The following is a 27,551-nucleotide window of genomic DNA, read 5'->3' on the forward strand; positions in this document are numbered from 1 at the left end:
TCTTCAGGGTAAACCAGGTCATGAGAGCGATAGAACTTCCTCCACTCATAAACTCTTCTTTAAGTTTTGTAACAATTTATGGTGGACCTACAGCTGAGTAGTGTTTGAATGCAATGCACTACTTCTCTTGCCAATGTTATAGGATCCAGAACACTTCTCCATCCAGATCTAGCAAGATCTCTGGTCTCTGATCTTCAGGAAGAGTGTGAAGACCCCCCTCTTCAAGCAGCACCTCATGTGTGCAATCTACTCTTCAGGAGGATGCACGCGGCTGGCAACCTCCATCGCCATGTCTTCATCCCCTCCCCGCCACCCTCTCTGCACTCCTTTCCACCCCCACTACCTTTCTACAACCCTCTGCTATGTAGATACGTTTGCAACATATTAATCCCCATACATGTATGAATACTTATGTGCTAATAGTATGCAAAATCAAGATAAATATATAAAAAACCACCTGCAGAAGTGAATGCAAATTTGAAAATGGAGTTATAGCACAGACTTGTAAAAAGATCTCAAATTTACTTTTGTACTCTGGAAAAACAGATTTTTTTTCGTGTTCTTGTCATCTGTTTTGCTATTTCAAAACTGTTTAGCACACTGTCACTAACGATTCTGGCTTTCGTGAAGTTGGAGAAGTGACAATATATGCACGACAGAAATGCTGTTCAACGATCGTGGTAAACAGCCAAGTTTATTTCTTAAAGTCGTGCCTGAGCGTCAGGTATTGTCACTCACGTAGCATTGGCAGATGTTCATTTCAGACTGAGGCCTTTGTCCCCAGTGCTCTTAAGGCGCTGGCCCTAAAACTGACTTTGATAAATGCAGAAGTTTAGAAATTAGGTCTGACTCATGTTGAGTTCTTGGACATTGCACATGTGTTCCATCTCTTCTTTGCAATAGTTCACCCATCATTCAGTACTGGACGGAGTAGTACCTTCATGTGAGTGAGTGAGTGAGTGAGTGAGTGAGTGAGTGAGTGAGTGAGTGAGTGAGTGAGTGAGTGAGTGAGTGAGTGAGTGACTTCATTGTATAAATGACAATTCACCAGTCAGTGCTCACTTGTCCGAAAATTGCATAATAATTCCAGAAAATTAAAACTTTCAGTTTGTTACTGAAGTACCACAAACAAGGCACTCAGCAAAGTTCTAAGGGCAGATAATTTGATAGCTTGAAGCTCATATAGAAAACAGCAAGGTACAGTAAATTAAAAGATTATTCTTTGACACGGTGGGCTCCTTCACACATTTTCTGTAATTCACTTATTGGAAATTTGGCAAACAAGATGGCTGGCAGGATCTAGAATTATCAGCCAATCACCTGATTGTTCCCCGACACATAGTATTTCCCGCTTTTAACTCTTACAGTAATTCCCTATTTTATCCGTTTCCAACACAGAAATCTCCTCTGCGTTTCTTGCTAAAATGTCCAAGTGGGCGAATACCAGGAAAGTCGTTTTGCACATGTACATCCATAATATCGCCTATTACCGGGAGTTCTTGCAATGTTATGGTGCATGATACAAAGCAGCACGAATGCACGCGCCAATCATCTTTCTTTCACAAAGCCTAGGTTGCACGGAACGTTGCCAAGAAATGATTTACATTGTGCGTCACCGCCTCCTGCTAATGGTTGCAAAGCGGGCGTAAGGGGGCCGTGGGTTCAAACAGCCCTTAGATTTCACACAATGATAACCAGCTAAAGTATCGCGGCCGGGTTTTGGAATGGAAGCCCAGCACCTAATGAGACCAGGTGCAAGCAATGGTAAGCGCGAGGTACAACACGTCACACATTCCCAGGCATAACGTCCATGTCAAGCAAAAGTCCATACATTTGCAGTTGTCCTCACGTGTTAATTTGTACAGTGAAACTTGGCCACACGTTCCACACAAAGATATCACTGCCTCACGTTTCCTCTGTGGTGTAGCGCTTAGCAATGCACTGGCATCTTGTAAGCGCATCACACCATTACTTGTAGGATTTTTACGCAGCGCTCCAGTGTGTGATTAATTCTAACTCAGGGTTTAACATTTGCAATTAATAAATCAGAAATTACTTACTGCCAATTAGTATGAGGGCCTCGGAGCCACACTTCATGTAAAAATATAAACTCTTGTTTCTTGCTTGAAGATAAATTGGCGCCTTGTCTTTAGTGTTCTTAAATGCTATGCATAATAATCAGAATTTCATCTGCGAGCGCGTTTCAAGAATAATACATCTTAGTTTTATCAGGGTCTAAACTATATTGCCACATTTTAGAAAAAGAGGGACACGAATGCTTGGACTGAGAACGTTGCAGTAGTGAAGACAAGACCAGAACCCTCTCCCGCTACCCTAGAGAGCTGTAGGTGGAAACTGCGCATGCCATTGGAAGCCATCTTTCGAACCCCAATCATGGCTGCCTTCCTCAGAATGTTTCGTTTCTTGCCCTACTACTGCAATCAGAATCAATGAAATAGGACTTGGGGGTTCTTGAAGCTCCATTTTAACCTTTAGGCATTAGACACTGATCTTGCGGTCAGGTAGAGCACGACCAATCGCGACCGACCGCGAAGCCCAGGCCATGGTACCCCACTGAGACATGCAAATAAACGGGCACATCATCAGCTCAGGAGCAACGATTGGGCATTTCTTTTCATAATCTGAATACAACAAATGCAAGGATTACACAGAATCGCTGGAAATTGAGAGCAATGAAGGATTTGTACCACCCCAGCTAAAAAACAATGTAACTCTCTTAAGAAGACCCTCCTAAGTGGCCCAATAAACCCCCCTGCCTCAATTAGATCTTAACGAGCTGGGCACAGCCTCCTGACCATATGTTCCTTTAACCACAGGTGCCATTTCCGTGCCACTTTCTCTATTAAGTCTGTAGTCTTCTCTTATGCAGTGCCCGCAATGAAATGAATCTTTAGGATGGAGGTTTCATTCCAGTTTTGGCAATGAAATGAGATGTGCATACATCTCTTATTGCCTCCGGCGTGAATCCCTCACATGATACATGTTTTCATGCCATTACTTTGCAGTCGTTTCTAATTACAGCCCATTTCTTGCAGATTGGCAGACCTCTGCTGAGGCTTTCTGTTAGTCGCAATGACATCAATAATTAAAAGGCCTCTCATCACATAGAGGATATTAAATCTCGGTTCATCTTGGAAAGTTATTAAAACGAGCAGAATTTTTCAGTACATTTATCCATCCTATGCATTTATCACTTTCCTCTCATTACCTTTTATTGTTGTTCATTTTCTGTAGGTATGTATTTGTAATCACAATGTGTGTACATTCTAATGAAGTGATACATTAGCTTCTAGAGGGTGAACTGATTCCCTAGAGTGGTAGCAGAGGGGGTTGGTTGTGACTTGGACAATACATGAGAGGCATTAACACACAACTATAGCCGAATTTATTGAGCGACCAACTTTCACGGCAGGCAAACGCCAGTACCAACAGCCATGGATAAAGTTACTCAATATTTAAGGTGTGCATTGACATTAGGAATATTGAACACTGTCATATCTTGACCTCTGTGTTAATGCATTGACTCTTACCGATCCATACAATATTAGAGACTAATCTCATGACCGGAATTATATGTAGGATGTAATGTGTGTGCAAATTGCACACCATTAATTAACTTCGTGAAGCACTAATTAACAGGTGCGTATTCCCATAAATCTCTGGTCCAAGATCTTGGGATGGTGGATACCATACACATGACATGGTTTCCACCGCAGTATTTCACTCTGTAATGGGCATTAACTGACATCTTTTGTGATTATATCCAGTTGAGAGGTCAGCGGTCCTTCTTGCACTTGCATGTGTGCACTGCTGAGACCTGAGGTCAGATTAAAAGCAGCCTTGTGTTGCAGGACTGCTTTTAAAATGCAGATTGTATCCAAACTCCACTTTGGTGTTTGGGGCGCTTGCACTTAAAAATGATTAAACTACAATGTTTTGGCATATTAGGTACCCCCAAGGTCTCCCCTAGGTGTCCCAGCGGTTGGGGGGTCAGGTATTTATAAGGAGAACTCTTATAAAATATGATTTATATGTCTTGGGTTTAGTGAGATTGCACATTTCACTCCCCACATTGTAGTAAAGTGCTTCCCCAAATTGATTGTTTGTGCTAGGAGTACTGTGGAGTGAGGATCTGTAATATTTAGACATATACAGTACCCCTAAAGCTTCCCCTAGGGGTTCTAGGGATGGGTGGTCATGTAGATATAGGCAGGTTCCTTATCAAAGATGTTTATAAGCCCTCATTTTGGAAACATTGCCCAAATCAGTATCCCCATTGCAAATCCCTAGCCACATAGGTTAACATGGCAAGAAGTTATTAAATAACAACTAACGTCAAGGATGTCATAAAAATATTATTCAAAGACTTACTAGAATGGTATTGCTAAATCCAATAATATGTTATTGTTGAATTTATCCTAAAATGTACAGACAAGAAGTTATAAGACTTTCTTGTCTGTAAGCCAAAATTCAGTCTTCCAGTGGTCTGTCGTGAATGGTCAGACTTACGTAGATTAGCCAGGCTGCTTTGATGAGGTGATAAGTAGCCCCTGGTGTTAGAGAGCCAAACTGGGAGGTCAGGGTTATGCTAAATAGGAATGACAGTGCTGTGGAGAGGGGTCGTAAACAATAATCTTCAATAGAAGGAGGAGACAGGCAGAAGAAGGCAGTTTCATTAACACCCCTACTCTTTGAACCCAGCCAGATGGCAGGATTAAGTAAAGAATGAGCAGATGCAAGGGCGAGGAATAATATGGAGATGAATCTTTTTTCTCTGCTGAAAAATCAGCCATGTTGAATTTTGGAGACACTTTCGTGGATATAGTCATACTCTGGGATGTTGCCCTGCGCCTCATTGGACAGGAGTGCCCTCCTGCTTGACCCGGAGAACTTAGAATAGGTTTCTGAGAGTGGCAGAGCCTCTCAGCTCTCCTGCTTTAAACTGAGAGAAGAAGAAGGATTACCATGCTAGAAACTTGATTTGTACCATCGGGCCCTCCATTCTGACTGAGTGTGCCTTCTGCATTATCTGGAAGTACAGCCCTTTGGATGTACTTTGTTTCAAGAGGAATAAAGAGTGGGCTCCCTGCAAGCTACATGTTAACAGAGATCGCCTGCATCAACCCCACCAAGAGTCGCCTGCATGGAGTGTATCAGGTGGACTTTTAAGGGTGTTGCCCAGAAGCATTGTAGGAATTGTGGTTCCAATGTTTTAAGGAGGACCATATTGGAGATTCCAAACCTTGGATTGTGTTTTTGGTCACTTCGGACCCTCAAGAGGAACTTCAGGAAGAAGTTCCAAAAGGTTTGGGAAAGTTTGGTGAACTTTTGCGAAAAAACTCCAGAGGGTGACCAGACTCCCAGAGAAAGGCACGCCGGTGAACCCTCACTGAACCTGCCCTGCTGTTCCCAATTAGGCTTGACTCCTGTGACATGATCCAAATAGGTTTTCAGATAATCTCTTTTCTGCAATTAGTTTATGAATTAGTCTGTTGGATTTCCCCTCACTTGTGGTGGAGAAATCTGCAGCATTAAACCATTGATACCTATCGCATCTAGTTTGGATTGCTGTCAGGCATACATGGAGGTATTTTACCTTCAAAGTCGATTTGTGAATTAGGCCCATTGCTTACAGGGAAAATGAAAGACACCTCCTTCTTGTGTGGCAGTGACCATGGGTAAGCACCAATGAAAATGAAGATTCCTGCCAATTCCATGGCTGTACAAATGCAAGAGGCAATCACCAAGGCATTGGAAGCCCTGCCCTCTTCTTTGCTTCCTCCATGGTTACTATCTCATCATGCTATGCTTTCGGTCACTGTGCTGCTCCTCCTACCAATAGATTTGGCAAACCCCATAAAGCTGGAAGAAGTAGATCTTTAGGCAGAGTAGGAATGTAGGTTTTCAAGCTCCTTTAAATATGTGCCTAGTACTCAAGTGCTGGAGGTACTTTACATTTGAGGGAGAATCCCAGCAATGGTGCAAATCAGTTGCAGGTTCAGGATCTTACAAGGTAATGATGAACTGTAGCATTGGCAGATCCTATCACTAAGAAGTCATAAGCCATCATGCCTTTAGAATTAAGAGCAGTGCATATGCGAGGCACACAGATATTCCAACATTGCATGTGGATTTTCACAGAGGGAGATAGTGTCAAAATAATGTTGGTGCTTGAGAGCATCAAGCTCCTTTTGATATTTTTCAGTCCCCTGCTTCAGCGACTCCAGCATATTACCATCAGTAGTATAAGGGGATACCTTTACTCACCACTTTAAAGTTACAGGTCCCAAGCCCGTGAAATGATGCAGAAATAACGGAGAAATTATGTAGATGGTTGTGTTAGAGCTCTCCCCTGAACTGGAGTATGTGTGGGGTGTGTCATGTGTACTGTGAGAGCATGTGCACATATTTAGAGGTTGGTGTTAGGTTCCTAGCATCATATATTATGAGTTGTGTAAAATTGTGACCCTAGTTGGGTGTGTGTGCAAATGTGTCTGGCATAAGAGGACATGCCTGGGCATATTCAAAAACAGGTCTGCAGAGTTGTGACAGATGGGGGTCTCAGCAAGAAGAGTTGAGAAAAAGTAGAGAGCCCAAGTTCCCAGCCCTCAGCATCATTGTTGCCTGAACCAAAGGGCTGGTCAAATGTTGGTTTATTAAAAAAAACAAAAAAAGAAAATCTTCATGCAGCCCCTGGACATCGTGGAGCAGCAAGGATGTGTCCCTCCTTAGACCACGGGCTCTAAAAACAGCCAATCATAGAGGTATTGGTGAGGGACACTTGTGTAAAGGGCAGATAAGTTTGTCCAGAACACACAAAGGAGTTTCATGCACCACATTACCAGCCTGGGGCAAAAAGGGTATAATACCAGCTTAGAGTAAGACATCTAAAAACTGTAAGCTAGAGATGGCTTGATGCAGGAAAGCTGTGCAAAGGTCAGATAGGTGTGCAGCACACCCAATGGGAGTTCATGCAGATACACCACCTCTATAGGAGTTACACTACCCCAATTATCTTTTCTGTCCTGCCTGTTAGTACATTCTTCAAATAATGACCTTTCAACCTCAGTTTTTTTGTGTGATTTCACAATAGCAAGCAGGTGAGGGTAAGTAAAACCCAAACCCTCAACACCTATTTCTGTGCCCACCCCTCACCACAGTGTGACCTATGCAGAATTAGCTACACCTTCCTGTCCCATGTATAAAAAGGCCATCCCAAGTTAAACTCTACACACAAGCAGTTGCAGAAACAACAGCATATCATCTATTTTTACGTGTGAGGACCTTAAGGAGAAGAAGATTGGCTCTGAATAATAAGGCACAGAATGGTGCTGCAATCTGTGATCTGCTGCAGGTAAATAACTATGGGTTGCACACAGTTATGGGCTTAAGGTTTTATGGGTGTATTTAAAGTATTGGGGGAATGCATTTAATGTGAATAATGCGGTTGGTATAGGGATGGCAAAGATTTGCATCCTTGATGCTTTAAATAATGTTTAATGCAATGTGGTATGGTGCTTAATGTGAATAATGCCCCAGTATGAGAATGGGAACATTGGGCTCAGGGCATTTTCTAATGCATGATTTGCTGCTCCTGGACACTCAAAGTCCTACTCTACTAGATGTAAAATGTGACTTCTTTTGCTACATTAATCCAGTTCAGAATTCAGATACTGTGTATTGCTGTTTGTAATTTGCAGTCTTGTATCCAAATTATGGAATGTTTCTGCTACCTTTCTCAGTTGTTGGATTTTGGTCGTCATTTTTATGGCCTTTACTCGGGTTGGAATCCCATTTTCCTAGGGATTCAAGTATTGTTCAACAAAGGGAATGCTATCTGCATGGGAAACTGCCTGTGGTTATCACTTATATTAATATTTGTTTAATGCAACCACCTAGGCTTGTCCCAGTAGACCTTCTCAAAACTAATATCTACTTTTCTAATGTAAGGTTTTGTGTTCTCCAGTCTTAGGAACCAATGTAGTTCAACTTCACACAGCTCCAACCAAAATGCACGTTAGTACATTCTTTAAGGTTCCCTGCGTTTGAAATTTTCATTCTACCAGATCTGTGACAAGGCATATGCCCCGCATGTTCAGCTTGCTGCTCCCTCCAATGCCCTTTCATCCTGCCCTCTGTTGTCTACGTGGTTCCTCTCCTGCTCCATCCTGCCCCCCACAGTCCGTTATGTTGCCAGGGCCCATCTTGCCTGCCCTGCGTGGTCAGATTGCTGCCCTTTCTGACCTAAACCCTGCCTTCATTGTCCGTGTGTATATCCCTGACCCATTCCTCCTTCTACTTCTCGCCAAGCTTTTTTGTGCTGCCACTGCCCCTTCCCACCTGCTCTGCAAAGCCATTGTGCTGACACAGCTCTCCCTCCTGCCCTTTGTGGTCAATTTGCTGCCCCTGTCCCCTAGTCAAGTCAAGTCAAAAAATTTATATAGCGCGCTACATACCCAGAGGGTCTCAAGGCGCTTGAAGAAGGGTGGGGAATTACTTGTCAAATATCCATGTTTTAAGTTGCTTTCTGAATGCTAGGTGGTTCTGAGTAAGGCGAAGGTGAGTGGGAAGTGAGTTCCAGGTTGTAGCTGCCAGGTAGGAGAAGGATCTACCTCCCATGGTGGTTTTGTTGATGCGAGGTACAGTGGCAAGGGCTTGGTTGGAGGATCGTAGCTGGCGGGAGGGGGTGTAGAAGGACAGTCGTGTGTTGAGGCATTCGGGTCCGATTTCGTAGAGTGCTTTGTGTGCGTGGGTTAGGAGCCGGAAAGTAATCCTCTTATTGACGGGGAGCCAGTGGAGGTTTTTCAGGTGACCAGAGATGTGTTCTTTACGCGGGATGTCTAATATGAGCCTGGCTGAAGCGTTCTGGATGCGTTGGAGTTTTTTCTGGAGTTTTGCGGTGGTACCGGCGTAGAGGGTGTTTCCGTAGTCCAGTCGGCTCGTGACCAGAGACCTCATCCCTGCACTCCATTATCCAAGTCTGTGCCCCTACTCTGTCCCTCCTGCTCTCCATGGTCCATTGTGTTGCCACTGTCCCCCCTGCCTGCCCGGTGTGGTCAGTTTGTTGCCGGTGCCCCTGGCTCTTCCCCCATCCTCTGTTTTCAGGGTCCATGCTCCCGCTCCCTCCTCCTCATGCTCTTCCAATGAGCATTTATGACAAAAGTCATGCCTGAAGTCATCTTGATGGAATCAAAACTGTAATATGTAAAGTATTTATTTTATAAATAAAGACAACAAGGGGTTATTTATCTCATAGAAATTATGGTTATTGACGTAGAAAGTAAAAATGAGGACACATTTTCTGAGTTCCCAGATAGCGACAAAAGACTTTTGAGCCAGCTGTTATTTTTATGTTTTTATTGCACTGGTTAATTAAGCGTTTTGCAAATTTCTATCATTTTTTGCTATTATTTGTTATATAGTATCATTTATTGTATTGCAGTATCTTCTATTGAAAATGCTTTCAGCTTTACAATTTGATTCCATAAGGAAGGCATTGAGGTGTGCCACGCTTGTCATAAATACGGAATGTTAGCACTCTAGTTACTCATTAAAACACTGTGCTAAAATGGCAGTTGATCTCCAGAGAGTTAACTGTCAAAATGTTTTACGGAAATGGATGAGGAATATATTTGAGAACTCATCAAAAATGGGTCCTAATTGTGTCTTCTACCGCACTAAACATACTTTCGATGACAAATCGAATTCCTTTGCTTTATTAATCAACCCCAGCGTGCAGCCACCCCTCCCCCTGCTGTACACAGTCTTTGTCTGTTCGCAGCGACAGAAGACACTCGCGGGAGCCAGTGTGACCCTTGCGCTCCTATGGACTTTTGTAAATATTTTATATTCTGGCACCAGCACAAGTGGGTCAGGGTACCCCTACCTTGCCCTCTAATACCTTATGTTTAGCAATTTTCTGGACACGGGGAAGGAATCCCATTGTCCTGAAATCATGGCTGCAACTTTTCTCTTCATCTTGTACCGGCAAATCAGAGCACTTGGCTGGTAGGAAAAATCCCCCTAGGCGAATCAGATCACTGTTTCTTGAAGTTGCATTATTGTGAGACTCTTGAACCTAACTGCCCAAATATGACCTTAATATCCCTAAAGCTACTGAACTGATTTTTCAATTTTTTAAAATATATTTATATAGTATTGAAATTGATTTGTAAAAATAAGATAAATATTAGTAACTGAGCAATATTGCACAATACTTTGTTGATGGATTCTGGTGACATCATAAACCACAAAGCCAAACGACCATATTGCACATTTTGCCCATTAAGTATTTTTGATTACATATTTAATTTGGTGTCATGTGCATGAAACTTCAGTTTTCTTTGAAGCACGGCTAACAATGGCCACTGACTGACAATAGAATGTGTAGGCTTTTATTACCTTTCATCAATAAATTAGGAATAAAAAAGAGTGTACAATGGTGAGCGCCTGTACATGTTTGTGATTATGTGACTGCAGTGTTTACAGCATAATTATTGATTTACTGCATTTGCCACATAATTTGCATAAAATCAAAATGTCACAAAAACATTGTTTCTAAATAAAATTGAATTCATTCTTACTGCCAGGGAAAAAACCTGCATACTTTACATTATGTGAAGGATAACTTAGAATCTATGTAGGGGGAGGACGCTAGAAACATATCACACTTCAAAATGGGCACTGGCTGTAAGTAGTTTACCCTCAAACACAGCTCTTCAGTACACTTCTGGGCACGTGGAAGACTCAGAAGAAAGACTGATTTGCAGCTCTGATGCAAGAATGACTGCTCTGCTGCCCTGCTACCCTGTTGGCCTGCTGCCTGAGTGAGAAGGACTGGACCTGCACCGTGAACCCAGGATCACCAGAGGGACTCCAAGGGCTAGGTGGTTGGCCTTCCGATCTGAGCCACAGCTACAGAAAATGCTCCAAGCAAACTTTATCCCGCACCTGGACTCTGCTTGCTGTGAGTCCTAACTCTCCAAGTAGTGACCCTTCAGGCCTGGACCTTTTGAAGTGGGGCCAAAGGTGCCCTGCCGACCCAGCTGTTGACTCTATCGGAACCAACACAACTCCACCCAAATGTGGCGCAGCTCTTGGCAGTGCCTCATTGGAATGGATACATCACAACACGCCTCAATGGAAGTCTGCATTGCTGCCCTTCCAGCTCACCAGAACCATCAGTTCAACTGATTGGATATTTGTTCTTTTGTTGACAAATAACATAATAAAATGTATTCTATTTATCTAAATTGGTGTGGTATTTTTTCTGGTATTGTATTTTCACTTTATTACTGTTCAAGTGATGCATACATATTTAAACACATCAAGAAGAATACAGTATAGGAAGCACAGAAGGGTTTCACTATCTGCAACCGGAGCATTGCACTTAGGGCACAGATTCGAAAAGGGATAGTATACCACAGTACACACCCTTGGAAGATAGACTCCTGTTGGACCCAATGCAGTCCAAGGCAGTCTCGCTGATATATAGGAAGATCCTCGACAACTTGCCAGACCAGTTGGTCGGGCTGTGGGGGGCATGGGAAGAGGAAGTGGGTAACCTAGAAGATGACAATTGGGCAGAAGTGCTACAGGGGCTAAGGCAGGTGGCCATACGATCGCAATTCAGATTAGTGCAGCTATGGATACTACATAGATCATACTTCTCTAGCTCACTCTTATTTAGGCTGGGAAGAAGGGAATCGGACAAGTGTAGCAGAGGCTCTGGGGAGGTGAAATTGTTTTTCCATATTTTATGGTAATGCCCAAGTATCCAGGGTTACTGGACAGAGGTCAGAAAAGAGATGTCAGCAGTGGTGGATATGGCGGTCCCGCTGGAACCAAGAGGGCTTATATTATGTGTATCGGGGAGGAGCCATGGCCCAAATTTCAGAAAGTGTGGCTTATGATGGCAGCAGCAGTGACAAAGAGAAATGTGGCGAGGGAATGGGGTGTTGCGCTCCCCCTGCAGCTGGTGGCATGGGAACAATTTAGACTAGTGCAGTCAGGCCGAAAAGGTCATCTATCAAAGCAGGGGCTGCCCGGGGAAATGGTTTAAGGTCTGGGGTGGGTGGGAAGGATACAGGGGAAACAGTAGAGACATGACCCAATCCTCAGCAGAGTGATTGAAATGATATAAGGCTCAAAGGATGGACCACTGGGTGGTATCGGACATCAGTGGTCCATTCCTATTCAAAGGGCATTTACACATTGCCTTTAAGGTAAGCCTGACTGCTTTTGTGCCAGGCTATCAGAGGGTTGAGCACAGGTTAGTTTAGGGTTTGCTTGTGTTTCACCATGAAAACAATTGTGGTTGCTGCTTGAATAGAGTTTTACCACCCTCTTTCAGTAACCCAATTTCTTACACCCTAATTATGGTAAAGTTCTGCAGAGTAGTTTGTGGGTCACAATATTATTCGATATATATGTGGAGAAAGATCACAGGCTAATAAAAGTGCACTATTCATCACAATTTTGTACAGGCATACCGCTATCCTAAGTCCACTGAGTTTTTATTCATTCATTATTTGTAAAGTATTGCATGCAAAGTAGCATTGTATGAATTGCTCCTGGTTATGTATTAAATGAAAATGACATGAAAGATGTAATCTAAGTAGTGTTGAAAAATTAGGTGTGACCTCATGAGTCCATGTACCGTTTATACCATGCTGCAAATTCCAAATCATACCTCATTATCACAAATTAAAAATATGGATTATTTTGTTTCAGTTTGATTTTGTAAAATTGATGGATGGAAAGCAGCTAATAAAACCAGAGCCACGGAATGCTGAAGACCCTCAACACGCTCCCAGAAGCCTAATCTTGGCATCGCTACAAGAGACGGGATTCATTGAATTCATGGATCAGGGAGCTTGGCATCTTGCTGTTTACAATGATGGAAAGAAAATGGAGCAAGTATTTCTATTAACTACTGCAATTGGTGAGTTAGTCTGATACCTTATCTTCCTTGACCATTATTGGCTTACTCAACGATATGTTTAAAAAGTCTTGCTTATCATTAATCATACTAGCCACTTAAGCAGTCCAATAATTTCTTAGTTGTATATTTGTTGATATTTAAAAAAATAAATGCATTTTACCAAGAATTATTCAAAACAGACATGGGGTCATTTATTGTTTGGCAGGCTGCCCACAAGCCCATACAGTCAGTGGATTCTCTCTCTTCCATCCCCTTGAGCATGATTGCCCACCCAAGCAAGAGAGCCCTATCTATTTAGGAAGGATCTCTTTGCCAAATGTGCCTCTGCCGTTATAGTGCCAGTATATGCAGTGCTGGTCCTTTTGGACCTGTCAGATACCTTTGATACTCTCTCATACTACTCTAATCACATGGCTTTTCGAATCAGGCATCTGTATGAAGGCCCGCAACTGTCTTTTCCCTGTGACAGATCACAGGCAGTCTCACTGTCTTCTTTCCAGTCCTCCGCCCTGACCATTTTTTGCAAAGTTCCTCAAGGCTTTTCACTGAGCTGTGCTCGGTTTAATTTCTATATTCCTCCTCTTGCGAGTTTTGCCATTCCCTCTGCTTTCATATCATTTCTTATGTGGACAACACGCAGATTATTCTGTATGTCTCCTGTTACGCAAGCTGATGTCAGGTCCTGTTGACATCTGTTGCAACCTGGATGACCACCTGCAGTCTTAAACTGAATAGTGAGAGAGCAGAGATCATTTGATTTGGAAACCAATCTAACCCTTATGCTTCGACTTGGTGGCTCCCTGAACTGGGAACCTGGTTCTCCCCTGTACCAGTGGCAAAAAAAATCTTGGATTTCTTTTTAATCACAATCTGTTGTTCACTTCTCAAATTCTCATTGTTCTAATCAGGATGCTAAATATGTTTTTTTTATTTCCTTTATTGGACACCAACAGAAAAGTGATACAGGTACTGACCGCTTATAGACTAGATGATGACAGCTCTTTCTTCCTAGGTTGCCTGGCTTATCTCACTCAGTGTCCGCAGACTGTTCAAATGTCAGCATCTCCTGTCATTCATGTTCATCTGCATTGTCTCATCCTAAGTAAATAAACTGGTTTCCTATGGCCAAATGCTTGGACTGTTCATAATAGCCTCAATCTTCTGGCAATCCCCAGAGTGCACCACAGCTACGCTGGCAGACTTTTCCTGCCTCATCTTTCATCTTGTAATTCTCATCCATTGGATATAAAAAATGCTTCCAACTTGAATTCTTCTAAAAAGCATAAACCCTGTCCCTTTGTCCGACCTCGAGGAATTATTGTGTTCTCTTCGTCTTACAGCACCATGAGGCCGGCTTTGTTACCCACCGTTGTGCCTATAAATCTCTTTACGTACCATAACATGGTGGATGCACTTCATCACAGCTGAATGTCAAAAAGAGGCGCTATATTTAAGTGGCCTGCTCAGTATTCATTTTTGGGTTTTCAGATGTAAGCCCCAAAACTGTGATTATGACCAAAAGCAAATAACAATAGTCCCGTGATGTGGCAGGTTTTGTGCCTGCGTGTCATGGTCATTGTTTATTTTCCCTGCCCAGACAACGTGCCCTAAATGTTGGAAATTGGCAGGGAAGCTATCATCAGTAGAAACTCCCCAATTAGCATACACTCCAGATCCTTGAAAGGCACAAATCCTATGGCGGACCATGTCACAGACTAGCTCCCCTGCTGGCCAATCACACGTCCCTACTCTATATGGAGCGGGGGTAAGACAAGTTTGGCAGGGTTGGAAAACAACAATTTATGGCCGTTCTCCCATCCTACTAAAATTTTAATTGTACCCCATTTTTCCCATAGTAGTTTGGTTTACTTCTGTTTGCATGCGTAGTTTTCATCTAAAGAAGAACGGGACGCCCCTTTAACAGCAAGAATAGTAGTAAAATATCAGACAATAGTTGATATGTCTTGCAGTGTATCAGGTGAAAAACTCATGTCACAACCGATCAACTGGGAACAGTGACAAAAGCACATCCTGGTGGACCGGCGACTCTCTTACCGTCACATTATTGTTTTTTTTTTTTTTTTTTTTTAAATAGAAGCAGGAACTGGAAGTGAAGTTGATGGAAAAGTGATTCATATGTTATATAAACTCAGTTCTTCTACTTTTATTGAGGGCCTTTATTTCAGGGCGCAGCCTCATTCCTCTGCTCAAAATATCTTTGTATTGCTGTTGTAAATACAGTACAACTAAGAGAAAATAGTTTTTAACCACTATTGAAGATACAATACACTAGAAGTGTGTCTGCTTTGATAGAACACTTTCAAATCCAGGAAATGTAGTTTGATTTTGAAAGCACAAAGAGTGAAGATGGAGGATGTTCAACTGAGAGTTGATTCCGGTTTTATATCCTGAGGACTTTGAATGGGCATAGTAGGCTTTTTGCCGAGGATGCTCCTACAATTATCGCCACTCTTCTGAAGGCACAATTGATTGTTAGTGTCTTTTTTATGTGGAAGGAAGACCTGCTGTCATGGTGGTCGATGACTCACAATGGGCCACAATCTACTGTTCAAGGAGAATTAAATCTGAAGTAGACAGGGGAAGCACGTGTTGCCTTGTCAAAGGTAAGACCTGAAGAAACAAGCATTTACAATGCAATGGTTTCGCCTTTGTTAAAGTTTGTGCTTTTGGTATTGCTTTTGACAAATGGTCTTTTCTAACTTCTTTGAATTATGTGTAAAACGTTGATGTGTTTTACTTTACACAGAAATATGGAGTGCCTCTCTGGAAAACACCCTCTCTGCACACGCCCTCTTTACACATGCCTTATCTTCACTTGCCCTCTCTACACACAGCCCTGTGCAGAGAGATCATATGGAGAGAGGCATGTGCATAGAGGCCGTGTGTTGAGAGGCTGTGTGCAGTGATAGCGCATGTTGAGAAGGCATATGCAAAGAAGAGTGGGGAGGATACAGAGGTAGGGTAGGAAGGCGAAAATGCAAGGAGTGGGAGGTCAGAAAATAGTGGGAGAGCAAGAGAGGACAGAAGGGAAAGGGAGGGCAGGAGTAAGAAGGAAGAGAGGTCAAAAGGAAGAGAGGGCAGGAGAGAGAGGGAAGGCAAGAAGGAAAATAGGCAGAAGGGAGAGGGAGGGCAAGAAGGAGTGGGAGGACAGGAGGGAAGGTAGGAGTGTGTGAGAGAGGGCAGAAAGGAGAGGGCGGCAGGTAGGAGAGGGAGGGAGGGAAGGAGAAGGAGGGCTAGAGGAGGAGAGGACAGGAAAGAGAGAACAGGAGAGAGATGGAGGACAAGAAGGTGAAAGAGAGCAGAAGAGAGAGGTGGAAAGGGAGGGCAGGAGGGAGTAAGAAGGCAGAAAAGAGAGGGATGGCAGGAGAGAGAGAGCAGGAAGGAGGAGAAAACCCAGTCCACTACCAATGAAGGAAGCACTGAAATCCCAAAACGTCAAAGTGCAAAAAAATACACGCCTACTAAAGAACCTTGGGGCCATATTTATGAAGGCCTTGCGCCACCGCCCATTCGTTGTTTTATTTTGGCCTACAAGTAAAGACCACGTGACTGCTATGATTTTCACCACTGGTCAAATACACAAACTTGTCAACATACAAGTAAACACTGGCGCAGCCCTTGCAGGATTGTACATCACACCAAGAAAGGACCAACCTAAACAGATAAAATATAAAGCGCCCACAAATCACTCCTGACACATCTGTTCAGACGTTGGTGAAACTATGTCCTTTATATTAAACAACTAAGCATTCTGCCTGAATGCAAAGAGGTGCAGTGTTAATTATAGAAATGCATATCTTAAGAGAGAGGCCCCTGTTGACACACGGCTATTGCATCAAATACTACTAAAAAAATACTTCATGCACGTTATGGACCCATTTTCCCGCTGCATGACACAAAAGCATGCACATATTACTACAACTTAGAAACATAAAAGTAAACCCCTCCCCCCCGAAGAAGCAGGGGGGATCCAGACCGCTCAAAATTCATAAATAATGACACTTTCCAGGGAAATACACTGGAACGGAGAGATATTTTGAGGAAGACAGCAGGCCACTTATGAATAAAAATGGGAATGGGTCTAAATGAGAGAGTGTCTGGGTCACATAGAAGAGGTTGACAGACCGTCTCTTCCATTCCGTGTTCCAAGCAGTCCTCTTCCCGTTCTGCCACAGGGCCTCAGCCCTTGCTCCCACACCCCCTGGCCACCATCACGCCCACTCACCTGCAGCAGGCAGGCCGCTCTGTCCCTCTGACCTCGAGGTTAGCGTGTCCTCGTGTCGAACCCTTGGCTCTCCGGCTCTCACAGCTAACTCCCTGGTTGAAAGTGCCTCGTTGATGTACGGTTTATTTAAACACAGGGCCCTTCTTCAATCGCTCAGCTTTGGAAAATGACTCATCTGGCTCTGAAAAGTTTACTACAAGGGACAAGCGAGAAATTGTGCAGACAGTTCCGAGTCACGTAGGGATAAATCGATGAGTTTCTGGACTGATAGAACGAATTGCCCTCAACAGGTATTTATAGTTCGAAAGTTTGATAAATAAATTCATGAGAAGAGGAAATGGAGGACGTAAGGACAGGTGGGTGAACTGATGGTTGTGTAAACACATAATGAACCTGTGTGTTCATGGCAAGAAAAGAGGTGAAAGATGTTCTTATAGGCGAGAGGATTAACGATTGGGCTGGGGCTCTGGTGGATGCAGAGATAAACCACTGGGTATGGGAAACACTGAGGAATAGATGAGGCCTCAAAGGCCGGACAATAACCGACTGGTTACGGGGGTGGATTGAAAAGTAAAAGGATGCTGGGTGAATGAGTTATTGGGGACATTAGTAGAGTAAGGAGTGAATATACGGTTTAAGGAGAAAGTAACCCAAGTGCGACTAGCTGAACGGTGTTGGGCGCCCTCCCTCCTGGAGCTGCAAAAGAAACATGCTGATAGAGGGGCCATAAATTCCTGTCATTGTTGCTGCCCGCAGACACTCATGGGCCCTCGGCTCCTCATTGGCAGGTGGACCGCACGCCCCACTGACAGCCCCTCCCCATTGGCTGTCACCCTCCCCCGGTTGTGATACGGTCCACTCACAATGTCTGAAGGCATCCCGTCCCTACCGAGCCGCCTGCAACCCCCGCGCGCGCGCCGTTACCTCTCTCGAGCCCGCGAGCTCCTTGTGCCCCTGCAGCTCCCCCGGGAGACCCCGCAGCGCCGCCTCCACCACTCCGCGCCGGAGGCTGTGGCCGGGACCGCTCCTCTGTCTTGTTGTGTCTGCCTCTGGCCAGCATGCGCGTCATTTCCGGTCTACAATGCGTCTATTTCCGGGTCACGTGACACACCCGAACGGATTTTTTTTTTGTGTGGTGTCAGATGGGTCTTTATTCAAAGTACACGGCGCAAATCCATTAAATAGCACCAATTGTAGACTTAGCGGCTTGTCGCCTTCCCACAAGTGCCAATGCACAAGACTAAGTAGCGCTTGTCAGTACGGTTACGATTTAGAATGTTATCCTAAGTTCAAATACAACGTTGTATGCCTGTAGCTCGCCTCTCATCCAGAAACAATGGGGGAAAGGCACCGCCGCCGGCCCAGCTCGGGGACGAGCCCCACCGAGCCTCCCAGCAACACCTGGTAGAGGCTGGGCCGCCGTCTTCCTTCTTCCCCCGGGCGGCGGGGGGGGGGGGGCGGGCACTTCCGGCCGGCCGCGCTAGGATTGGCCGGCCGGCTGAAGAAACCCCCGGGTGGGGATCGAGCAGGGAGGGAGGGAGGGAGGGAGGGAGAGAAAGGGAGGGAGGGGGAAGGTCACTCACCTGCAGACTTGGGCATAATAAGGAGACCCGTCCCGAGCAGCAAGGGAGGTGCCGGCAATGCCGGAACAGACTCGGGGGCGTTCCCGGCGTCGCGTGACGTCGGCAAAAGCCAAAGAATCTCGGGAACGCCCCCGTGTCTGGTCCGGCATTGACGGACGCCTCTCTGTTCCAATGGCTAGCCTCCATTTATGGAGCTAGCCAATGAAGCAGAGAGGCGTGTTCAAGTCACCCATACTAGAAACTACAGATTTCTCTGGAGGAGGAGCCTAACGGCTCCGCCCCCCAGCGAAACCTAAAAAGGGACACATAGCATGACCTGCTATCACCAGAAGTTGTTGATGTCTTCTACTGCAGGGAAACGTGTCCTGAAGAAGACCTATTGCCTTCCGTTTGCGTCTATTATTATGTAAGAGAGAAACTGTTAGTCATTCTTGCCTGCAGCAACAGGCATTGATGCTTAATTGGTGCATTAACTGGCACTTTGAGAGGTGCTCGGCTGATCATATTTTTCCCAGCATGCAGACCATGTGTACAGGTGTAGAAGTTAGAACGAGGCGGAGACAGTGCTGATGCATCACAGCACTCCAGCCAATAGCACTACTTTTTGTATCTCACCCTCAGATGAACCCCCAATGTCAGGAGTCCTACTTAGGAAATTGATTGGATGGAGGACATTCAGGCAGCCTATCAGATTGATGGAAATGCGGTGCATATTTTCCGGCACAGAAGATCTCGCACCTTCGTTAAAGAGCGATGAGCGATCTTACAGGAAATAATGTGGGCTCATCATGTGATAATATCATTCACCTTTTGGATTTAGTCAGAAGTTCTTGTCAATGTTATTACTCTCCTAATGTAGCGAGCACTTCTGTAGCATTATTGGTCAGATCCACTGTCAGTATGAATGAATAAAATTTATAATGCGCAGACAATAACCCGAAGGTATCATTTCATTTGTTTCATTTCATGGTGGTGTGCCAATAGAACAAGCTGTAATTGTTGGATAAAAAGATTTAACAACATAAAGGGGTCAGATTATGTAAGCGGGAAAGTTCCCTGATTAGGCCCGTGCACACCCTCATTGGGCTCACTCATTACTGACAAGTACCATGCACCTGATGGCATAAAAAAGTTTCTTTAACCAGTTAATGTATTAAATCTCAGAGTTGGCACTTGCACTGGAGAGTGAAATACACAGTGCTCCTTCACACTACGATTCTGTGTTTCACCGCAGCCCGAGGCCTAACTGCTTCACCAAGGACATCCCACTGAACACTGCAGTATGTTACTGCACCCTCCTGTGGAGACATTGCTAGGGGACCCTGCCCTCTTTCAAAAAGCTCCTTGGAAGACCACCTCTGAAGTTACTCTCAGTTAGAGCACCCCCAACTCCCCATGGCTTCTTTGCCCTTGGACAGTATCTGCCTAGTGGCATTGGTTCACATTGGAAGACATTGCTCAAATTGCAATAGGCTAATCTCAAATTAAAATGAAACAGTCACCTACCTCATTGCATTGGGCACAACATGTGCATGCATACAATGCGCATTACAGAATGGGCTGCACAAGGATGTGCTACCCCCTATCCAGTGTTAGTTTAGAAAAGAAAGAGTGCCGGTGCCCAAAGCTCTGCTCAGAAGCCTGCAGTCGGTGCAATTAAATGCCAGCCTGCCCAGTACCAAGGCTACGTTTGCTTAAATCCACCTCATGCCTCTTTAATAAACAACCAGACACCACCTGCTCCTTTATCTCACTCTTGCGGTTTCCTGCTTTCTCCCTGTGAAATGGTTTTCACATCTTTATCTTCCACCTTCCTTCCTCTTTGTGTGTTTTTCCATCTTTTGCTTTTAGGAAATGTCAGCTGTTGAAAATAAGTGCCGATCCTCAGAAATAAGTGCCAGTACCGGCACTAGTAGCCCCCGGCTCAAATTAAGCACTACCCATATCTAGAACAGGTGTGCCCTAGTAGGGTAAAATGTGGGTCCACGTGTGCAGTTTACAGCATGACTGTTAGTTGGTGCCAGAAATGCAGATGCTTGCTAATCTTTTCCTTGAGACTGACACAAAAGTAATGACACTAGCATCAAAAATAGTCACTCCTAAGGCTCTTGTGTAGTAAAGTCCTGGGGGTTTCATTTGTGAGGCTGTGCGTCACTTTTACGCCACTGGTGCGTCACTTTTTGTGATGCACCAGTGGCGTAAAAAATGTGCCTTGTTGCGCCATATTTACAAAGTGACGCAGCTAGGTAGATGCATCACTTTGTGAACCCTTGCGCCACATTATACCTGCGCCAGGTATAATGTATGCAAGGTGGGCATTTTGACGCAAGAAAGGGTCATGGAAGTGACGCAGTGAAATCTATAAGATTTCACTGCGTCACATTTAGGACACAAATGCTTCAATTTCTTACTGACGCAGGCCCTTTCACATGGGGCTTGCCCCATGTTAAAGGACACATTGCTGGATTTGCTTTTGTGACACACTCCAGCAATGCGTCATTTTTGCGCCATACAGATACGTCAGAAATACTGATGTATCTGTAACTGCTTGCGCCATGATGCGTCATACTGTAAATATGACGCATCATTGGTGTCGCAAGGAGGGTGCAGTGAAAAGTGAGGCATCACTGTTTTCACGCAGCGATGCGTCACTTTTCATAAATGAGGCCCAGGGTATTTAGAGATACATGTGTTTCACTGAATGTATGTGTTTCAGTAAAGGTCTTCACTTCTACACATGCAACTATAATATAATTTAAAAAAAATTAAAGAATGAAAGATAAAATAGGAAAATAAAGCTATGATTGCATTTAGCAAGGAAAGCAAATATTTATGGGAAATAAAACTGAGAGGTGATTCCAGGGTGTAGCCAATAATGAAAGTGAACATGGACTGTTTAATGAAGGTTTCAGGCCAGACCTGCCTTTTTTAATTTATTGCTCTAACTCCTATTCTCAATAAATGAACCTCGCTCCAGACCTCAAATTATAAATTAAACAGCGTTTCTCCAGGAGGCCAGAAGGAACATGTACATCTGTTATTAAGAGAATTAGTCTGATTATTCTCATTAATAATAATGGGGAGAGTTGTTAGCTATCTCCCCTGCTCACTGCACTCATCATTAACCCTCTGGGCTCAGACCTAACTTGGTTTGAATATATTAACCAGATAACTGCCCCTCATACTGTTCTCTATGGAAACCGGTGCTTTAAGTGAAAAACTCACCAATCACATGTTGTTACTTTATTCCAATACCACGGCCTGCCTAGGCGGGTTGTGACTGTTATGTGGTCCTGGTGTAAAGGGCGATGCTATTTTGCATATATTTGCTATATAGGTGTGCTATTGCTCTTGGGTGCAGATTTACAATCACTCCTTTTGACAAAATTCCACAGTAGAAGTCCTAGAATGGTGCACCAAGTGTAGCTATCTCAGTTTGCTATTGAGTGAGTTTTTTAATGGCTATTTCCCTAATGCGTGATTGTGTATATTGTGCATGTACACACAGTTTTCAACACATATAATGTGAAAAGTTCAAAGTTGCCACCCGCGCCCCTCCCACTGCCCCAGTGAAACATGTTTGCCCCATCTACATACCTACAAGATTGTGGGTGATCCATTCCACTTTTCAACCTTGCAATGAAAATACATCCGACCTTTACTGACTATTTATTGGAGTAAGGGAAGAGATTGTGAATGGCCATAAACTTGTAAGGCAAAAAGTACCTTGGCCCCACTTCCCACTCGTAGTACATAGTCGTAGAAGAGAATTGCTCAGGCGCAAAACCATTTTCACCAAATAGGTATCCTTTTACGGAAATAGATCAAATGTAAATGGACGCATTTATGGCTTTAAACGCAGGTTTATGGCAGCAAATTGCTATTTGAAACCATCCTTAGGTAGGAGCACAAGGCCTATTTTCGGAGAGCGGAAAGGGATTGCCGCCTTTTTATGAATGCATGCTTGCAGCTTCATTTTCCACATGATAACCGCTCATTGATATGTTTCACTGTTCCCTTAGCACAGAGAATGGTTTACCATAACTGATAGCGCAGCACAGATTAGCAATTAAAATGTAAATTTTCTCATGAAATAATTAGTATTCTAATATGTAACTGCACTCCAAATAGCAAGAGCACCTGCGGCTGAAATATAACTATTTGGAGCTTGAAAATAGCAAAGGAAAAACTTGTAGATCGGAAGAACGCAAGTTTTGGAAAATTACTCTTCGATTTGAACGAGGCACTTTGGAAAAAAGCAATTGGAAAAAAATGAAAATGTCCTTCATGATCACAATGTTAGTAAATGCTTTTATTCAATACAATGCACTTATCAAACTAGGGGAACAGTAAAAATGGCATGTGGGTTTTTTGCAAAAGCGTCCTTGCACTGGCCCAACCATGAGTCTGTTAGGTTTAGCCCAAAAATATATATCAGACAGACAGGTATATCATCAACACCAAATATCACAATGAGGTCTCCCCTCTGAAAGTATGCCCATGATATTTTGGAATCAGAAAAGTAGCTATTTGTTCAAAAAGAGGATTTCAAAGAAGCCAAACTGAGGAAAAACATCAATAGCGAATATTGGCATTCACTTAAATGTGATGCTTTACAGAGAAAAGGCCTGAGTGTTCCTTCGTAGTTTTAATCTTTCAGCGTGACTCTTCCCCGTCACAATCCTAATCATTTTGACGTCCTCCTTCTGAAACATTCATTCTTTATAATATTTTACCTTTGAAGGAAATACTAGTGTTGCCCACGCAATGGACTGATGGTCTTCCTTCCTTTTCTACAAAATTGCTTCATCCTGCACATGCTTTTTTCCTCACCTTGTTTACAGTCCAAGCAGTTCCCATGCCGCAGGCAGATCAGGGCATGGGAAACACAGAGATGTGTTGAGCAAAGAAAGAGTAGAACTCATGAGTAAGGGAAATTATAGTTAGGTAGTCAATTGTAGGATGCAGCCAGCTGGAGCAGCACTCTTATGTGCAAGTCATTCCCTCCAATAATTCATGTAATGTCTTCTTGTGTTAAAAGAATGCAGAAACTAAAACTACTGCTTGTAGAACCCTTTTCAAGCACCAATACAAATTCGTGTGGAGGTGAAGTCACAAGCAAACTCCGAGCTAACCTGTTGTTGGACTTGGCCCTTATTGCAGGGTCATCCCAGAACGCTTTGCCTTCCTCCTGTATTTTTTCTAACATGTCGTTGGTGGTTTTATGACTCTGGGCACTTTATTACTGCTGATCAGTGCTAAAGTGAAAGTGCTCGCTATGGTAAACTTGGTAAGATTGGTCTACACCTGTTTTGCATATTTAATTTACCTGCATAGTGGTATCCCATATACCCAGGGCCAGAAAATTAATTGCTACTGGTGGGCCTGCAGCGCTGCTTGCACCACCCACCAAAGTGTTTCAAACCTGTCTTAGGCTTCTGCCACTGCAGGGCTTGTGCACACAGTTTACTGTTGGTGTGACGTGGCAGATAAAGTGGTTGCCACATCTGTAACTCCCCTTTTACTACATATCAGTCACCCCTAAGATAGGCCCCAGCTAGCCCTATGAGCAGGGTGCAGTGTAGGTAAAAGGTAGGAAATGTGCCATAACTGTGTGGCACGTCCTTGTAGTAACAAACAGCATATTTGGTTTCTCACTGCTGTGAGGCTGCCCTCTCAAAGAAATGCATTGGGGATTCCCTGATATGTGCTTCAGTGGTATTTCCTGACATGAGAGGGGTAGCGTCACCAAGTTTGGTATGTTTGGAATAGTGGTGATAAATGCTGCGTATTGGTGTTAGTGGATTTATTATTACTATTTTAGAAATGCCACATTTAGAAGTAGACATTTCTGTCTGATCTGTGTCTTTGGTCCTCTGCTAGGATGTGTATTGACTGTCAGGCTTTGGAGTGACGGGATGGGGAGGTGCAGTGCTCCAGAGAGTCTGGCTGAGTCAGCGCTAGGCTGAATAGGCCTGGTTTGCATTTGGAGTGTTGGGAAGAGTAGCACCTGCACCTGAATAGGGCTGTACCTGCCTTCCACAATAATGGGTACACCCCCTGTGATGTGTCTGGGGCCAGGGCTTACACTGACAATGGAGTTTGTTGTGCACTTGCAAAGTGCCCCCCAGAACTGGTTTGGACTAGGCTCAGAGCCTGTGCCAGGGGGAAAACAAAGACATATGGTACTATAAGTATTGGGGCTGTGACCCCTGGTCTGTTGAACTGAGCTTGCTTGGAACTACCACACTTCGTGGACTGCAGTGTGCCAGGAGGAACCGCCAGTGAACTGGACTGCAGAAAGTGCTGGCCTGCTGCCTTTTGGGCTAGTGGAGGGACTACCACTGTGCCTAAAAAATCATTGTGCTGGCCTCCCTGGGGACACTTTTCTGGGGTGCCCCTGTGATCACCCATGGCTTTGGGGCTTGCCCTATCTGATTTGTGACAGTGTGTGGTGAGCGCTGTGTTGTTCACTGATTGGCCTTTTTACACCAAGACATGTGGAGGGCGCTGTAGCTCTTCCAAGCAGGAAGAGCATTTGTTGTGGCTCCACTCCTTGGACAGTGCGTGCAGAAGCCCACCCTGCATTTCTGTGCTCAGAAGGTACTGCTTTCTGTGGAGACTGAGCGGAAGCCAGGCATAGGCTGAGCCTGATTGTGGGCGGGGCTCTCACAAGGAAAGGAAAAGCCACGCTCCCTGCATTGTGCTGGAGTAGGTATCGGCAGCCACAGCTCTGCTACGTGGCTCCAGGCTGCACTCTGGTGCACCAGCAGCGAGAAATCCAAGCCGGTAGTGCCTCTGCATCTCCCAGGCAATGCTGACGTTGGCAGGAGGGGCAAGACCCACCCGTGGTGGAAGCCAGGCGTGAGGAGAGTGTAAAGAAATTTTGGGTAACCCAATAAACCCTTGTAGGCTTGGGCAATGAGTAGTTCAGGGTAAGAGATGGCTACAAGGGATTTTGTTCATAAACTCCCCCATGATTTTTATTCTTTGATTAAGTCAATACTAAATAATTTTTCAGATGAAATTAGTTTGCTGTGTGCTTACTTTATCTTTTTGTTAGGTCTCGCCTGTCGATGCGCATGCGCATCGAGCAAGCGAGAGTATTGCGACTTATCCACTCTTTATCTACACTGCAAGGAATCGTGGCGATTCCTTGCAGTGCCCGTGACTTTTAAGGTCAATGCGCATGCGCATTGAGCTTATGCGCATGCGCATTGACCTTAAAAGCGCGTGCACGTCCGTCTTTGTTTACCCGCTCCGCCCCCTCCCGCCGTGTCGCATTTCTCCTCCCCCTCCCCTCTCTTCCTTCCGTCTAACTTCCTTCCGCGTAACACCGCCGCAACGGTCACATCCTGCCGTGTCGCACCTCTCCCCTCTCCGCCCCCTCCCCTGCCCGCCCCCCTCCCCTGCCCGCCGTGTTACGGTGAAAGGCTTGTTTTTGGTTTGTATATTTTAACCCGCTCCGCCCCCTCCCCTTCCCTCCGTGTCGCATTTCTCCTCCCCCCTCCCCTCTCTTCCGTCCGTCCGTCTTGTTTTCTTTCTCTCCTGCCTCTCCTCGCCAATGTCTTTCTACTTGTAACCCCATTCCATCACTCGCCTCACTCTTCCCTTGTTTCTTCTTCAAGCTCAACAGTTGTGTTAAGCTTCGTAGGGTGTCTTCTGCCACAATTAGAGAAGATCTTTGATAGTTTTGGTCTTTTAAAGCCGTTCGTTTTCTGTAAGAAGCAGTTATTATATCAGACGAGCATTAACTTGCTCTGCGGAGCTTGGCTTCTTTCAAACTATAAATAATGTATCGAGCCTTGTCTGAGCGACTCGAAGGCTGTTCTAGACAGAGATGGATGGATGGCTACGGCTGTCCATGGAATCAGACTGGCTGTTGTGGACAGAGGGTAGATGATAGCTGCGGCTTTCCATGTCATCGGACGGACATGTTCGTTTGGCTTTTGCAGTTGCTCAGGGACCTCGGCTTTCATAGCATCAAACAACTGCTGCCCTCAAGTGCCGCAACATTGTATCTCTCCGCTATTTGCCTAAGAGTGAAATGTGTGCCACTGCTGAATACGTTAAGTTCGCCTCGTTTCGGTTTCATCTTTTGGGGTGTTAATTAAACCCTGCTTTTGGCTGCCTGTAAACTTGCTTTGTGTGTTTGTATTTCAGGTGGAGACTCTACTCTTAAACTCGCCGCACTGCCGGGTCATGGTTTTGCATTTTCTATAGCATGGACGCAGCACTAGTTAAACCGGCTCTAACAACATTGGATGCAATTTGCGTCGCATTGGGCAGTTTTCTGACTTTGTGGTGGTCCGCACATTGGTGAATGGAAAGGACCGCTTAGGGGAGATTTGTGGAAAAGAAAACCTGATACAATATTTATGCTTTAACAAGAGCTGTATACACCAGGCGCCAATCTGAAGACAGAGATTGGCTCATGAATTCCCTGCCAAATTATACAGGACTTGAGCACTTTGAAGAAACCACAGTCGGTGATCGTAAAATTAATTTAAGTATCCGTGTGTAAACAAGTTTCAATCAGTCTAATCATAATGTAAAAATTTTCTAAACTCCCTTGGGGTGATAAGATAGCCAGGCCTGCTTGCGGTATCTTAAGACCATGAAATTAACTTGTGCCCAACACCCTCCTTTTTTATGTACTCTTTATAATGATGGAATTGTGCGGCTGCTGCGTTTTTTGCATAATTATTGATTTGCCGTGTTTGCCACATAATCCAACATCTGCCATGTAATCTTCAAC

At 44.4% G+C, this 27,551-nt stretch overlaps 1 protein-coding gene across 1 annotated transcript in view; it reads left to right on the top strand.

Moving 5' to 3' along the window:
• The window catches only part of TENM1 (teneurin transmembrane protein 1), a 1,327,579-nt gene that overhangs the window by 578,023 nt on the left and 722,005 nt on the right, over positions 1 to 27,551 (top strand). The window contains exon 8 of the mRNA XM_086918499.1: positions 12,754 to 12,964. Within this exon, the coding sequence (XP_086774625.1) occupies positions 12,754 to 12,964 (211 nt within the window). The remainder of the gene's footprint in view (positions 1 to 12,753; positions 12,965 to 27,551) is intronic.

The sequence above is a fragment of the Lissotriton vulgaris genome, chromosome 4_1 (assembly GCF_964263255.1).
Source record: "Lissotriton vulgaris chromosome 4_1, aLisVul1.2, whole genome shotgun sequence".
Lineage (NCBI taxonomy): Eukaryota > Metazoa > Chordata > Amphibia > Caudata > Salamandridae > Lissotriton > Lissotriton vulgaris.